Consider the following 17,117-nt stretch of genomic DNA (forward strand, 5'->3'; position numbering starts at 1 on the left):
GTCAGGAAATGTTTGTAAATGACGATCTTGCTATTTTAGTGAATATTGAATTTTCACGACCGCATTGTAATCGAAACAGACTTTCAACGTATTAGGTCGTGTTACGTACATGTAGTACGTGTTGAAGAGATGTTAAGTACAGAACAAAAATGGCCAGCCGGACACCAGTGGGATCCGAACCCACAACCTCCCACAACCGACGCGAAATTGGGAGGTTGTGGGTTCGGATCCCACTGGTGTCCGGCTGGCCATTTTTGTTCTGTACTTAACATCTCTTCAACACGTACTACATGTACGTAACACGACCTAATACGTTGAAAGTCTGTTTCGATTGCTATTTTAGGTTAGGAAATTTTCATATAAAATGTAGTTACATAAAGTAGTGAAAATCATGTGAATTTGGAAAATTAGGATGTAACAGAATAATATTATAAGGAGAATTAGTAGTTACGGAATATTCAATGAGTATATAATTTTGTTTGTATAACTTTTAATTTGAGTAAGAGAACCTAGCAGCGATGATTGTGCAACATGGGAAACCAGTGACTATATCATTGAAGACGGTCATAATTGTTGCAACAGCTGGCTTGGAAACCCAGAGTACAGTGGTGATGTGTATGCTGAAGACTGTAATTCATCAATGTGGATGAACGTGCGAGATCGCTATTTGCTCTGTACTGGGTTGAAAATCATTGTAGCTATATGCTTCGTCTACATCAACATTGTCTGACTTGTTCGATATATCGTCTGGACTATCTGCACTAAGTCTTTTATTGCTCGATTTACTTGAAATGACTTAAAAAAGAAAAGCAAACTCACAGCACTGCACTTACCTAAACAATCCGTGCGCAAGATAGGCAATGACTTTGTCACCCTATAAAGCACTCTTGATGTACCCATATGGGGTCGTGCCAAAACAGGAATTGAGGAATGGAAGGTAACTCTGCACATACTAAAATAGACTGCCAGCAGATGGCAGGAAGAGACTTTATACAGCTTCAAAACATATACTTACTACGCACCCAAATAGATTCGCACGGTTCTCAATTTAGAGCGAACGTACCACCTCATATGAGAACGTGAAGTTCAAAATCTTGACTACTCTCACGTACCCAAATGGGGTCGCTTGGCACTCAACATGTTAATGTTAAAATGCAGTTTAGACCCTTGGGAAGTATTCAACAGATAAAAGGTAAAAGGAATAATTTGAAAATATGTTCAGAAAATGGAATGTATTCAAACATTATCCTTAAGTGACATTAAACCAGACAGGACTGAGCAAGCTGGCTGCATGGTATGGGCTGCATAGTTATTAGCTTGCGTTCCGGAGATGGAGGATTTGAATCCTAAGTGTGGTTTTGCTTGTTTTCCCATTTTCACGCCAGAAAGATGTTAGGGCTGTACCTTAATTAAGGCCAGGTTCCATCTTTCTCAGTCTTAGACCTTTCACATTGTAAAACTTTCTGAGTTACCGTATTTCACCACATAATCATCACCAGCGCATAATCTTCGCATCTGCTATTTTGAGTACAAAAATCGGATTTTAAAATTTAATCTTGTAATTATTACAGTTCTAAATTTTGTTCTTCAAGCCGCTTAAAAGGTAAACGGACCTCCACTGTAAATTGCATGTGAAAGTGCAATTTAAATACCTGTATGGCATATAGGAAGTTTAGCAACACAGTCACGTCTGTGAGATGTCAGTACAACTTTCGCCGAATACATCGCTATTGACAGTGTGGAGACTACTCCATATGACCGGATCCCGCCATGTTAAGTAGCTGTAACCACATGACGTCAGATGAAGCTGCCGCTACAGCTGATGAATGCACGTATAGAATAGTTTGTGTTTTTCAGCTTGTCATGAAAATTGAAAATTTTCTTTCCTCAGGTCTGTTTCCATACTGTTCATTAGAGACAATTACGTTTACCTTGAAGACCGCCGAATAGTTTCTGTAATTACCCATGAACACAAATAAATGCTTCACACATTAATGTGTTGTTACTCTATGTAAATTACTGCCAGTAACTGTTCAGTAATATTGTATTAAAATAATAAAATATTTCTATAAACATGCCAAAAATAAAATAAAACTTACATTCTCACACGCGTCTACAATGCAGTAATCACGTCACTCACGAAAAAACACATGCATCTGTACATTCCAGATCTGTTGATACTTCCATGAGAGCAGGTCTACCTAATAAACATGAAACGGGAAAAACCTGCATCATACCCTTAGGACATGGAGAGGTCCACTTGTGAACTACAAGAGTTGCAAGCAGGGGTTTCCCAATATCAGAATGGTGAATTATGTATTACAGCAGACCACAAGAATGTGGCCCATAGTAGTTGATTACATGACCATGTCAATAAAAAAGGACAGATTCATTCAATGTTTACCAGTGACAAGAACAAAAATATTAAATTTTTTAATGAATTAGATTCTCAGCAACTCATTCTGTTGCTGTTTGCTTGCGCGTTCTGACACCAGTGTACTCCTGGTTGCAAGGTTTTGAAAGCCATACGTTTACCTTGAAGACTGCCGAATAGTTTCTGTAATTACCCATGAACACAAATAAATGCTTCACACATTAATGTGTTGTTACTGTGTGTAAATTACTGCCAGTACTAGTAGACAAGTGTGTGCAGTACTTGTATTTTCCCGCGATGTTGCCGATGCGTGATAACTTATAGCCTTTTACGTATTTCAAATAGAGTACAGAATTTTTTTGTATTTTTCTGGGACTACCTGGTTCCACACCATGGCTCATACACACACACACACACACACACACACACACTGGTAAAATCCGTTGGCTCTTTCCAACTTTGTTAATTTTTCCATTTTTGTCATTCTTTAATGTGTTCTCTGTGAGGACTAGATGTTACGACCACCGAGCTCGATAGCTGCAGTTGCTTAAGTGCGGCCAGTATCCCGTAATCGGGAGATAGTGGGTTCGAGTCCCACTGTCGGCAGCCCTGAAAATGGTTTTCCGTGGTTTCCCATTTTCACACCAGGCAAATGCCGGGGCTGTACCTTAATTAAGGCCACGGCCGCTTCCTTCCAATTCCTAGGCCTTTCCTATCCCATCGTCGCCATAAGACATATCTGTGTGGGTGCGACGTAAAGCAAAAAAAAAAAAAAAAAAAAAAAAAAGATGTTACGACCAGAGCCAATATCCAGGCTTTATTGACGGGACTGTTTGACTGAACATTATGGACTGGTGTATAAATTGTACATTGTCTCATGACCACGTTGTCAAACTACAAATCATCCTGCTTTTCTTTGGACTTTTTTTGAGTTCTCGAATCAAGTAATCCTGGTGAGGGACCCGTAACTGGAACCATACTCTAATTGCCATGCGTCGCTTGTATGCCAGTATCATTTATTTAATCCATTTGATTCAGACTATTTTAATTATTTCAAAGTATAAACGGACGTGTTACATGCGCCTTACACTTTTATCAAATACAATTTAGTTACAAATTATATTCTTTGAGTAATAAAAATATTGGTATTAAAAATTCTTCACTTAAGGAATGTACCCTACTATTTTTTGGAAAATTTTTGTATTAAAAGTGTGACGATTATGTTGTGAAATAAGGTAGCGTGATGTTAAAACACCAGTAAAAAGAAAAAAGAAAGAAAAAAGAAATCCACACACGGTAAAAGTGGGTCATTTCCACGCGTGACACAGATCATAAGATAGTATCCGCATCCCATTCAGGGTGTGTGAAATGTGGGAGAGAAAGCGAAAACACATGAATAAAAAAAAAAAAAAATTAAAAAAAAAGGTCTCGTGCGGGATACTGGTTAACATTACACTGGATGTTTGAAAGTAATGGTGGTGGAAGTAATTATTGTATTATGAGGAAGTACAAGTTGGAAACCATCATCTCTTAACACTAATCAGGAGAGAGAAAGGAAAAGGTTCGACCGTTGAAAGAATGAACAAAAGAAAATGAAGGGTATGAAAATGAACTACTACGAATACCTTGCAGACTTAATACCACCGAGGACGAAAAAGAACAAGGTTTGGCAAAGGGAAGTTGAATAGGAAAGGAAACCCATCACATATCTGTTTGTATTAATAATTAATTAAAAGAGGTGTGTTGGTGTTAGGAGTAATGGAATTATATTTGGTTATTTATGATGAAATTTCCATTTATTTTTGCCTGCATGGAAACCACTTATTTTATGTTATAAATTTAGGAAAACACTGTGTGTTAGTTTCACTCTATACTGTGTGTTACAGGCCACAGCTTTAAGACCTTTTTGCAGAAACATATTGATCAAGCTTTCACCAAAGGGTTTGATGACAACGTTGGGAAACATTACACACCGGGATATTTTGAGGTAATTTTATATAACTTGTTGTATGTGTTGAAAGTTTGTCTGTTGTGTTAAACTTTGTCATGTAGTTGAGTTGTTAAATGGTGTACATCCAACAGTCGATTTACTGACTTGTCTCTGGTGTCTCATAAAATCAATAGCAATTCCTGGGATTTTTAATGGTTAACTTCTTCTTCTTTTTTTTGTAAATTTCCTTAAAAATTCAATCAGTATCTCTCTTTCTCTCTCACACACACTCCTCTGAATATCCAGCTCTATGGCTGAATTGTCAGTTTGGTTCAGAGGATTCCCAGTTGGGCCAGGGATTTTAGCCACGTGTGAGTAATTCATCTGGCTGATCGACTGAACGTTTGTCTTAATGCCATATCTTACAATACAACACTATGCTATCAACCACCACAGAAGCGCAGGCTGGGGGATATTTGGTTCTGTTCATAATGTTCAGTCAAACCGTTAGTCCCGTCAGTAAGGCCTGGATATTGGTTCTGGTCATAACATCTAGTCCTCATAGAGAACACATTAATGAATGATAAAAATGGAAAAATAGACGAAGTTGGAGAGAGCCAATGGGTTTTACCAGTGTGTGAGAGCTATAGTGTGGAACCAGGAAGTCCTAGAGAAATATAAGAATATTCTGTACTCTGTGTATTAAACACCAATTTTGATGTACTCAGCAGGCATGTGGACAACAACAGAACATAATAAAAGCAGAATTCAGGCAGCTGAGATGAAGTTCTTAGAGGAATAATTGGGAAGACGCGAAGGGATAAGATCAGAAATGTAGAAATCAGAGAGAGAACTAGGTTTCCAAAATTGCAAGACGAGATAGAGACCAGTAAACTGAAATGGTATGGACATGCAATGAGAATGGAAGATAATAGAGTTCCAAACTGAGTATTTACAGAGAAAATAATAGGAAGAAGACAATGGCGAAGGTCCAGAAATAGGTGAATTGATGTGGTGAAAGAGATTATAGAGAAGAGAGAAGTAGAAGAAGAAGAAATATTGGGGAAAGGGAGGGAGTGGTGGAGACAGCTATGGAGGTCCTGATTCACAACTTGACCAAGATGACTAGAAACAGGAAATGAAGAAGTAGTAAAAGAAGAGGAATGTATGTACAAATCTGTTTATCGGAGGCTGTGTGTGATATTACTTTTACAATGAGTTTATTTAAAACCACCTATTCAATACTTTACAGTCTTTTAAGACTTACATAATCATTCTGAGGTTGTAATGGTACATGTTTCACCTGTCATCGCAGGCATCATCAGCCATAAATTGTATACTATAAGTCAGAGCTCTGAAGTGGATGTTATATTAAAACAATTTTTAAAAACTAATTGTGTGTTAACAGAGGCTCTTGTTTCATCAACATAATTAAATTAATGTTAAAATATACCACAATATATTCCAACTTCTGCAGAGTAGCTCTATGCCATAATTGTAAACTGAAGGCAACACGCAGCACATGCCTTTAGCAGGGATGGGAGCCATTTTGGAATCTTCATGCCTAGTTCTGACAGTTTGTTGCTTTGTTTATGTGGCTACCAGGGCCAACTTGGTTAAGTACTGTACTCGTAGTTTCCATTTTTGTAAGACTAGTTGCTGTTTCATAATTTCTATTCAAAAATATAGCAAACATGGCCAAAAAATTACTAATAGAGACAGAAGCAGCCATAATAAATTGCCTATCGATGTTCAAGATGAAACCAGACACGACGCTAAAAAACAAATAAACAACGTTTTCAGTACACCGACACACTTTTTATCTTCTACACAACTTCCAAACAGAAAAAAGATTCTTCAGCTTAAAGATAAAATCAGAAATTCAGAAACCATTATCACCAAAGCAGATAAAGGGAAAGCTACTGTCGTAATGGACCAAGCAGACTATATCGAAAAAACAAAAAAAATTTTCACAGATAAATCTTTCACAGTTGTGGACAAAGATCCTACCCAGATCATTCAAATACAATTAAAACAGGTACTTAAAGACACAAATTTTCTACTAACGTATAGTGAAAAGAATAAATTGATTAATATGAACCCTGGTGGCCTGCCAACGGTTAAAGCGCAACCTAAGATTCATAAAGACGGAATTCCTATACGCCCGATAATAAATTTGAGACCTAGTCCACTTTACAAAACAGCTCAATTCATCCAACAGTTTTTGAGCAAACACTACACTTTCAAGGCGAACAAATCTGTCAAAAACACTCTTGAATTAATCCAACGGTTAGACAAATTTAAATTGCAACCATACTATACATTCCTTTGACATTACCAACATGTATGCAAATATCAAACCGGAAAAAGTTACACCAATTATTTTAAAAAAACTTACGTTCTCATAGCCAGCTCAGCCAACTTGAAATAGCGGATTTCATGCCTATAATGAAACTATTAACTAGTAACAATTATTTCATATTCAATAAGGTAATATACAAACAGACGGATTGGCCATGGGTTCGCCGGCATCAGGCATTCTGGCCAACATATACCTTGATCACTTAGAGTACACTAAAATAGAAAAAGACAAGAAGTTTAACAATATAGTCTTATGGTCTAGGTTTGTAGATGATACGTTTATTATCATGGATCAACGCGGCACCGATGCAGCTACCACCCTAGCACATCTCAATGACATTGACGCAAACATTAAGTTCACAATAGAGTCTGAAATTAATAAGGCCCTCAGTTTCTTAGACCTAACTATCACCAGACTCCCGCTTGCTTTTAAGTATAAAATCTATAGAAAACCGACGCATACAGCTTTAACCATACAGCAAGACTCCCTACACCCCTCTTGCCATAAGCGGGCTACCTATAATAGTTTAGTACATTGTGCCTATAATGTTCCTATGTCAAAAGTAGAACTGAACAAAGAACTTAATATTATACGTAACATTGCAATACACAATGGTTTTAATCATGGTTTCATAGAATGCATAATACGTAAGTTTAAGCATCGACCCAAGACCAATTTACAGAAAGAATAAACGAAACCAGTAGCATTTGCAACCTTCACATTTAACCCGGATATTTACCGTGTTACTAACATATTCAAAAAGAAAAACACAAAAATCGCCTTCAAAACTAACAATAGAAACCTTGATACATTCCATAATTCTAGCCAGGTCAACTGCCCCAATCCTTTCGATAAATCAGGAGTGTACAGATTCCACTGTAATGATTGTTCCAGTGTCTACATAGGGCAAACTGGTAGATCTTTCAAAGTCAGATACAACAAACATATAAACGCCATTAAATACAAAAGATTTTCAGCAATAGGGCAGCATACGCACGAATATAAACATAACTTTTACGGCATTAACAACGATTTGGACATCGTTGAAATATTGAACAAGGGGCCTCTTTTAGATCTAACAGAGCAATTCTTCATTCTTTTGGACCAATATTACAACCCAAATTTTAATCTTAATGAACTTTCTGAAGAACCTACTATTTTATTTGATTTATTCATTTCAGTAATTGGCAAGCTTAAAATTCCAAAAGATCAACCAATACACAAAACAGTTTGCAACACGATGGCATATTATCCCTACCGGAATCCACGCCTTTCCGACCCCTACTCTCCTGTTCTCCTCCCCTTCCCCCTACAAGGCACGCCCCGTTTCCCCGTTGATGCATGCAGCTTGTTGTCTGACACATTGCTCCGCAGTGGTGCTCACCAGTCCTGTTTTAACCTTTCGTCGATAGTGTGGTGCTTGAGGTGAGTTTCTGTTCTTTCTTTTCAAAAAAAGAAATCGCCTAACACCCTTCTTGATCCGTGTATGTTATCCTTACACGGGTATTATTTTCTTTTAGGTCTGGTTGAATTAAGATCCTCGAAGGTTACGTTTGACCATTGAAAACATCGTGTTTCGTAAAAAAGTCAACCTTCGGCCTCAACCCACCTATATTTGAAGATATTACTGAAATTTTAGCCTCTATTATTATATGACTTATGAAGTTAAGAGATATCAGTAAGATTCCAACAACAATTACACTAAGAACAAGCTGTCCACCTGCTCTAAACAGCTGACCAGTTTACAATGGCTATCTGAGTTTTACCAAGAGGAACTACTTTTTATTTGCATTGAATATATAATGGTCTTCTCTCTATTTTATACTGTACAATAATAATAAAAAATGTGATAACTATGTATATAGGATTCAATCTTAACGATAGAACGTTCCTAAGGACTCTATATGGTGTTCAAGAGCAATAGAATAATCGTCATTTAACTATATAGATGGTAAAAAGAAAAAAGATGATCTTACATAACTTAGCAGCTACTGTAGCTCTATACATAGAAATCATTAATTAACATTACTAGGTGATAAGAACATACTGAATGGTACATACAAAATACTCTTATCTTAAATCTAGAATTCCAGAATTTCATAATTTTAATATGTTTTTAGAGATATTATGTGGTCAAATGTTTTATGATGTAACGCGACTATGATTGCTAGCTATCTATGTACATATATATGTATTTTATTAAGTGTCCTTGCTTGCTTAAATCTTGGGCTGATGATGGCATTATATAATGCCGAAACCGGTACCCACCAAATGGAATAATAAATTGTGACATTTTAATGATAACACATTGTAAGTAGTATTGAACAGGTGGATAACCTTATCTCTGTTTTTGAATGTAAATCTTTTTTCAATACGGACCATTATGAAGTTTTTGACGTGAAATCATAATTTCTAACCTAAAACTGTGGTTTCCTATATGTTCTGTCTTATCCAAGTTTCTTCCGTCCCGATTTCCTCAGATAAATGGGCTTTTACTGTAGTACGGTAATTTTATTGCCTAAAAATACTATTACAAATGTTATTTATTTATCTATATATCTGTCTGTCTATTATTCTGATTCTTCAGCTTGATGAATTTCTGAAGACTTTTTTTTTTAAATAACGATATTTGTTCGTGGCGTCGACCTCTGCAGTTCTTTTGCCACTACTTTCACCATATGAGAGGAACCTGTATGTAAGTGGAATTGCGGAAGTGTAAAGTGTTGAATGTGAGGAAAGGAACATTAAGGATGACACAAACACCCAGTCCCCAGGCCAGGGAGATTAATCATTTACAATTAAAAACCCATGACCTGGCCGGGAATCAAACCCGGGACTGCCGGGTGACAGGCAGACGCGTTGCCTCCTACACCACAGGGCCGGACTTCGGAAGACTTAGTTTTGATTTTATATGCTATTGCCCCACAATATTTGTTAATGTTACAATTTTTGTACTCAATCAATCATCAAACAAACATCAATCAGTCGTCAATGATCTGCATTTAGGGCGGTCGCCGAGGTGACAGATTCCCTATCAGTGGTTTACCTCATATTTACATTTATTTATAATTGTTTACTTAGCTTTTTCTTAAATATTTTCAACGAACTTGGAAATTTATCGAACATCTCCCTTGTTAATTTATTCCAGTCTCTTACTCCTCATCCTGTAAATGAACATTTACCCCAATCTGTCCTCTTGAATTCCAACTTTATCTTCATATTATGATCTTTCCTACTTTTAAAAGCTCCATTCAAGCATATTCTCCTACTTATGTCATTCCACCCCAACTCACCACTGACAACTCGAAACATACCGCATATACTTCTTAAAATGACAAATTATTTATTTGATTAACCACCTATTCAGTACATAAAAATCTTTATAATTAGGATTTAATCCTTGTTACAATAGTTTGAATGGCTGATGATGCCTGTAAACCAGGCCAAACATGTCCCATTCAAACTATTGATTAGGTGGAAAACTCTCATCCTTTGTACTTGTGTGAATTCAGTGATGTTCAAAACATCTGTATGTGCAAACCACATCTCTTCTTCAGACCCCAACATCCAGCTTGTGGTATGAAGTCGCCAACAAGCTGTACAACTTCTTCCTGCTGGATGCCCAAGAGAAGCCAAAGATAATGAGCACACTTCATAGTCTTTTGGATACGGATGTGAGGTTCAGCGAGGGCCGATGTGGTAAAGTGCTGCCCCTAGCTACAGCCACATACCAGGAGAACCTTCCGACTCACTATACAAGGGACTACCATGAGACTAGGGTAAGTGGTGCACATAACTTAATTAATGTATAAAACTAGAATGGAAACGAGCAAATGAGCGGTGATGATGAGTCAGCACTGAAGCAGAAGCAATAGAAAGAGGAGACATGGACAAACGTGAAAACACATTAGGACAAGGACAATCTCCACTTCTTCATACCCCCTCCTGATGCAATTGGGAAGCAGAAACAATCCTCTTAGGGGACGGTAGAGGAACTGTGATTGATAAGGAGTGAGTTTATATGAGGAGGGCAGTATATAAAAATGTCGATATTATCCTCGTCCTTTTGTGCTTCCACATTTGTCTTTGTCTCCTCTTTCTATTACTCCCTCTTTCCAGTTAACTTGTTATTGTATTTATCCTATTGTGTGTTCTTATACATTTTCCTGTCTTTCTGTATATGACCATAAATAATGTCCAGCTCCTTGGCTGAATGGTGAATGTAGTGCTCTTCTGTTCATAGGGCCCCGGGTTTGATTCCCAGCCTGGTCGGAGATTTTATCCTTAAATGGTTAATTCCGTTGGCCTGAGGACTGGGTGTTTGTACTGTCCCCAGCACCCCTGCAACTCACACACTACATACAACACTATCCTCCAGTACAATAACACACAGTTTCCTGTACACGGCAGATGCCCCCATCCCCATTGCCTTACAAGGACTACACCAGGCTAGAAATAGCCACATAGAATTATTATTACCATATATAATATTAAGTAAGTTCACAGGCCTTGGAGCCATTTCTGTTGTAGCTTCTTTTTGTCATTTACAATACTCTCTGTGATTTCACTATGATTATCAGTTTTTCTCATCCTTATCTGTTTTGGTTCTACTGTACTAAGTATCCTGACTAATCATGTAAAAGTACACTATTTTTGTTTCACAGTCTCTCCTTTTAGGTGTCCTGTAATTTCTTATCATCCAGGCATGTTATGCTTTCTATACCTTGATCAACATTGATTTAGCTACCTGTACAAGGCAACTAAATATCAAATCATCATCTTGATCAACTAAGAAATGCTCTGTTTTATGTAAAGCTTATTTTGTTCATTTCACCTATTTTCTTTGAAAGAAATTTTTTCTTTCAGTATTTGGTTGAGTAGTTTGCTGACATTGTAATTTGGTGTGTCTTTGAAATTTACTATTGGTCCGATGTGACATGAATCTATGTGTACCGAGCAAGTGGGTGTGGAGTTTGGGTGATGTAACTGTCAGCTTGCATTTGGGAGATTATGATTTTGAATCCTACTGTTGGCAGCCCTGAAGATGGTTTTCCATGGTTTCCCCATTATCATTCCAAGCAAATGCTTGGGGTGTACTTTAATTTAGACCACAGCCGCTTCCTTCTCTCTCCTAGCCCTTTCCTATCCCATCGTCGCCATAATACCTATCTGCATCGGTGCTATGTAAAGCAAAATTGTAGAAAGAAAAGGTCTTTGTGTATTTTGGAGTGGCTTCTTAGTGTGGGGAATTTGGAATTTTTGTTGGTTAACCTTTCTTTTTCCAAGTTTGTTAAAATAAGATCCAGCCCTTGGCCAAAGTTCTTCATTTCGAACTTCCTAGGTGACACACCCATAATGGCCAGATTTCTGTTTATACATCAATACCTCTTTTCAAGGCACTTTTCTGTTGCACATAATTCCCAACTAACAGTCACCCAAGAATTGAACCTTTCTGTTGAAATGCAACCATGTCATGGTATCTGTAACAATAGTTGCTCATTAATTGTAAGACTGTTTCAAATTACAAGTAGTAAAGCTATATCTAGCATATTACATTTATCTTTTTCCTTTCAGAAACCACAATATTGCTATCATTAACACTTTGAAGTCTTGCATACATTCAGAGTTATGTAAATTGAAGTTAAATCAAAAATATGTGTTGTTTTTTTTTTCTCTTTATGATGTATACACAGGTCATCATAGCAACTGTGTTATATCTCCATGCATGTGAGAGCATGTTAAGTCAAGATTTATATTGGGCAGACTTCGAGAACGGTATGTACTCGCATCAAAGAACCTACCATATGTATCAGACTCAACCAACCTGATAAATCAGCTGTTGCTAATCATGCCTTAACACCTGGTCATGATGTCTTGTTCCAGGAGGTGAATGTTCTTGCCCGTATAAAGCAATATCGTCCAAGAATTATCAGGGAGGCAGTTGAAATACATAAACACCCAGATAATTTCAACCGCGATACAGGCTACAACCTCAGTGAATCATGGCTACCTATTATCAGAACCATTAGAGTGTAATGCTTTACTGTTGCCATTCGTTGTCTCTAGCTGGAGCTAAAATGGCGTCCTGTTTACATCTTAGGGCTCCATTTCAAGTTCCTTGTTGCTTTCTCCTAGCAACCTGTTATGCGTTGTTTCATTTCTCTGTTGTCTCCTGATGAAGAAAGGCAAGGTTCCTTTCGAAACGCGTTGAGTGTGTTTTATAATTAATTACACGGCATAAGCCCAAAAATATACCTCATGAATAATAATAATTTCGTGTGGCTATTTCTAGCCGAGTGCAGCCCTTGTAAGGCAGACCCTCTGATAAGGGTGGGCGGCATCTGCCATATATAGGTAACTGCGTGTTATTGTGGTGGAGGATGGTGTTATGTGTGGTGTGTGAGTTGTAGGGATGTTTGGGACAGCACAAACACCCAGCGCCCGGGCCATTGGAATTAACCAATGGAGGTTAAAATCCCCAACCCGGCCGGGAATCGAACCCGGGACCCTCTGAACCGAAGGCCAGTATGCTGACCCTTCAGACAATGAGTCGGACAAGTCCAATATATAGCCTATTATACATTTAAAAACCTGAGTCACATTTTACTGAATGTCACCGTCAGATGGCATTTATGTGCACTTGTAGCTAGTTACCAATGCACAAAAAGGTAAGTGTGCAACCAGCCATGCATCAGGAGGATGTAAGTAAAGTTGAACAGTAGTCATGTATGAAAATTGCCGCTCTCCAAGACAAAACTTCACGTCAGTGTCGTGTGGAGCTGATAGAAGCGTTGGTTTGATAGAACTTTGCCTTAACAAACTGTAGAGGCCTTCAAATGTATCAACGTAGCAATTGTTGAACTCTCCCAGAGTGAACATCCCACGTCTGCTTACACATAAGTGTCGTTGGCTGCAGTCGAAAAGTGCTTTACAGAAGACAGGTGTTGGACTGTGCAGTAATTATCCTCATATCTGTGTCTTTCTTTGTTGACAGTGTTCTGAATTTTATAACAAGACTTGCTTAAGAAAGAAACATGTACCCAAAGGGCTTATCCAGAAAGTTAAAATGCTTTACAAAGAGTGCTGCAGTTGCGTACAGATAGGAAACGGTAATTCTGATTGGTTCCAAACTACTAAAGGAGTGCAACAAGGCAGTACCCTTTCACCCTTACTTTTTATCACTGTCATGGATGAAGTCATGAAAGAAATTAAGCAGAAGAACAATATGGACATCAATGCATTTGCATTTGCAGATGATGTAATTTGGGGAAATACAGAAAAGGAAGTCCAAGAGAGGCTGAACACCTGGAATGAACATTTGAAAGCACACGGATTAACAATAAATAAATCGAAAATTGTTACTATGTCTGTCAACAGGCAGAAGAAGAAAGGAAAAATAATGCTGGAAGGTACACAGCTGGAAACAGTAGACCAATATAAAATGGGTGCATCATTTCAAGTGATAACAGAATACAGCATGAGATTAACAACCGCATTAAAAAATCAGCTCAGTTTTACCATCAAGTTTGGAACCTCCTCTGGAACGAACAAGTCCCTTAAGATCAAAGCAGATTCTATTCCAATCATACTTCACCCCCATAATAACATATGGCCTAGAAACCTGCACAACAACCCAACAAGTGGATAGCAAACTACAAGCCGTAGAAATGAAGTTCCTACGAGCTATGGTACAGAAGACAAAAAGGGACAGGGTAAGGAATGAAAGAATAAGGGAGGAAGCTGGTGTGTACCCATCCCTGAATGAAAAATTGACAAGGGCCCGTTTGAAATGGTTTGGCCATGTCAATTGAATGAATGATAGAAGGACAGCAAAACAATGTCTACACGGAGTTGTGGCCGGAAAATGACCGGTAGGAAGACCTAGGAAGAGATGGCTGGACCAAGTGAAAGAGGACATAGGAACAAGAGGAGTCAGCTGGGATGTCGTCTTGAGAGAAGAGTGGTACATGGACAGACAGAAGTGGAGAGTGCTCGTAAACCACACCCGGGCAACTGGAGTGGAAAACTGATGATGATGATGATGATGATGATGATGATGATGATGATGATGATGATGATGACTTGCAGATATGCAGATTGTGTTATTTTTGTCCATAATAACACAACAATTTTTATTTGCTTATAATTCAGTTGCCCCTTTCCAGTGGTTCATGTACCAAGACAAAATTCATGCTAGCATAGGAAGAATATTCCAAGTGGCTTTCAAATGCATAACATAAGGTTTAATACTGTTGCCATGACTTACAAAATTACCCTCATATTTGCTGGTTGTCACGTAGGATGTAATTATTTTGACAGAACTGTTCTTCTCCTGCAGCTTGCCCACGCTCTGTCAGTATTTGCAGAGCATGCTCGTGGTCCAGTGTTTGAGCAGTTTGCAATCCAACTGGAGAAAGACTGTGACCGGCACTGGAAGGCTGGCCGCCAGATGTGCGAGGTGCTCAGTCTTACGGGTAATCCGTGCACCAATCCCATTCACAGGGGAGGTGGAGAAGGAGCCGGAGGGGGAGAGCTCCAGAATGAGGCACGGGCTGCTGAGGAAGGTGACACCACGTTAGAGAAGTAAGACACTGCAGTAACATCTTAATTTTGTCTGTACACTTAAAAAAATTTCTCATACCTTGTTTTTATTGTAGATTAGGTTTACAAAAGTCAAAAGAAGGTTCAGTTCAATTTTTCTGTCTGTTTGTCTGTTATGACAACACGGGAGTATGGGTTAACAGACTTTCTCAAAATTCAGTACCTATTTAAGTTCAGCGATATGCACTAGGTTATCTTTTTTCTTCAGTGCTTATACCACTTCATGGTGGGATCCAGTTTGTGGATTTGTTGTCTCCATGTAGTTCTGGGGCTGTACCTTAATTAAGGCTATGGTTGCTTCTTTCCCATTCCTAGCTTTTTCCTATCCCAGCATCGCCATAAGACCTACCTGTGTCAGTGCAACTTAAAAAATAAAATTCCAGTCACATGATAAAGTTGAGCAGTGCGATGTTGTCGGCTGCGTTTTGGACCCGCAGCAAGTTGAAGGGCAAATCCTGATCTCCTAGAACAGGCCTTTCCAAGTCGAGCACTTAGTGCCGGGGCGCACCAGCGCTGCACTCAGCAGCACCTTTCCCCTCCTTCCCCACCTACCCCGCGCAGTGGCCGGTGCATGTGTGCGTAAGAGACAGTACATTCATTCTCATTCTCTCTCTGTGTGTGTCATTCTCAGTAGAATCTATTCGACAGAACAGATAGCGGAGCAGTTGGTTTCACCTTCATTAAAAATGTCGTTTAATCCTTCATGGGTGGATTCTTATTTTGTTCTCAATACCAAAGGAAAAGCTCAGTGTTTAATTTGTCATGTCATTTTAAGCGTAAAGTCTTCAACCGTGCGACGACACTACCACAATAAACATGTTTCCACCTGTGATGACATTGTTGGCGCAGCAAGAACCGAACAAATTGCTAAGTTAAAATCGTAATTGCTAAGTTCTTCAGAGATACGTAATAACTTGCTCATTAGGAATTGTTTTACATGCAATTTAGGAGATTTGTTTTCGTTTTTGGTTTTGTATTATTAAGAACTGTTTAGAATTAGACTTAGATGTGTTGCTAAGGAAAAACACCGGCAGAGTTGGCAGCGCGGTTAGGGGCGCTCAGCTGTGAGCTTGCATCCGGGAGATAGTGGGTTCGAACCCCACTGTCGGCAGCGCTGAAGATGGTTTTCCGTGGTTTCCAATTTTCAAACCAAGAAAATGCTGGGACTGTTCCTTAACTAAGCCCACGGCCGCTTCCTTCCCTTTCATAGCCTTTTCCTATCCCATCATCACCATAAGACCTACTGCAAAAAAGAACCCACAAAGATAATTATTTTAATTATTTTATCTCCCTGTCCCACAAATACTTGAACCCAATACTTTAGAAGGCGCAGTTCGAGCACGTTATGGGCTATTGTTGCTATGAAAATTGCAAAAAAAAAAAAACAGTTTTCAATTCTGAATTTAAATAAATGGAGAACTAGTACTTCTCTCTCTGATGCGGACTTAGAGGCTGTACTTAGAAATTCTACTGGCAAATCGATTGTACCCATTATTGGTAAATTAGTTGCCGCGAAACGACATCAGGAATCGACTTAAACGCTAAATGTACATTAAGGCAAACGCAAAGTATTTGCAGAATAAATTGTGTGTTTATGTGTTCACAGAACTGTCATAAATAATATTGTTTTCATAAGCTGCGCGCTGATTGACGACCTGTGGTTCTGCCTCTCTCACTTCCTCTCCTTCCCCCACCACCTCAGCGGTGCTATAGCACAGCACCGGCTGGGGCCGTGGAAGCACCTCAGTTGGAATCGTTTGTCCTAGAACAACATTCAGTTTCTCCATATCATTTTACTATTCTGGAAATTGCCGAAGCTGTAATTCACAGCATCCACAGAACTTAAGATA

General features: G+C 38.6%; 1 protein-coding gene across 2 annotated transcripts in view; it reads left to right on the top strand.

Moving 5' to 3' along the window:
* Positions 1-17,117, top strand: part of LOC136875971 (nonsense-mediated mRNA decay factor SMG8) — a 161,780-nt gene that overhangs the window by 63,699 nt on the left and 80,964 nt on the right. For both annotated transcript variants that reach the window (XM_068228430.1, XM_068228431.1), the window contains 3 exons: positions 4,261-4,361; positions 10,224-10,445; positions 15,005-15,249. In XM_068228430.1, the coding sequence (XP_068084531.1) occupies positions 4,261-4,361; positions 10,224-10,445; positions 15,005-15,249 (568 nt within the window). The remainder of the gene's footprint in view (positions 1-4,260; positions 4,362-10,223; positions 10,446-15,004; positions 15,250-17,117) is intronic.

Source organism: Anabrus simplex, chromosome 6, assembly GCF_040414725.1.
Source record: "Anabrus simplex isolate iqAnaSimp1 chromosome 6, ASM4041472v1, whole genome shotgun sequence".
Lineage (NCBI taxonomy): Eukaryota > Metazoa > Arthropoda > Insecta > Orthoptera > Tettigoniidae > Anabrus > Anabrus simplex.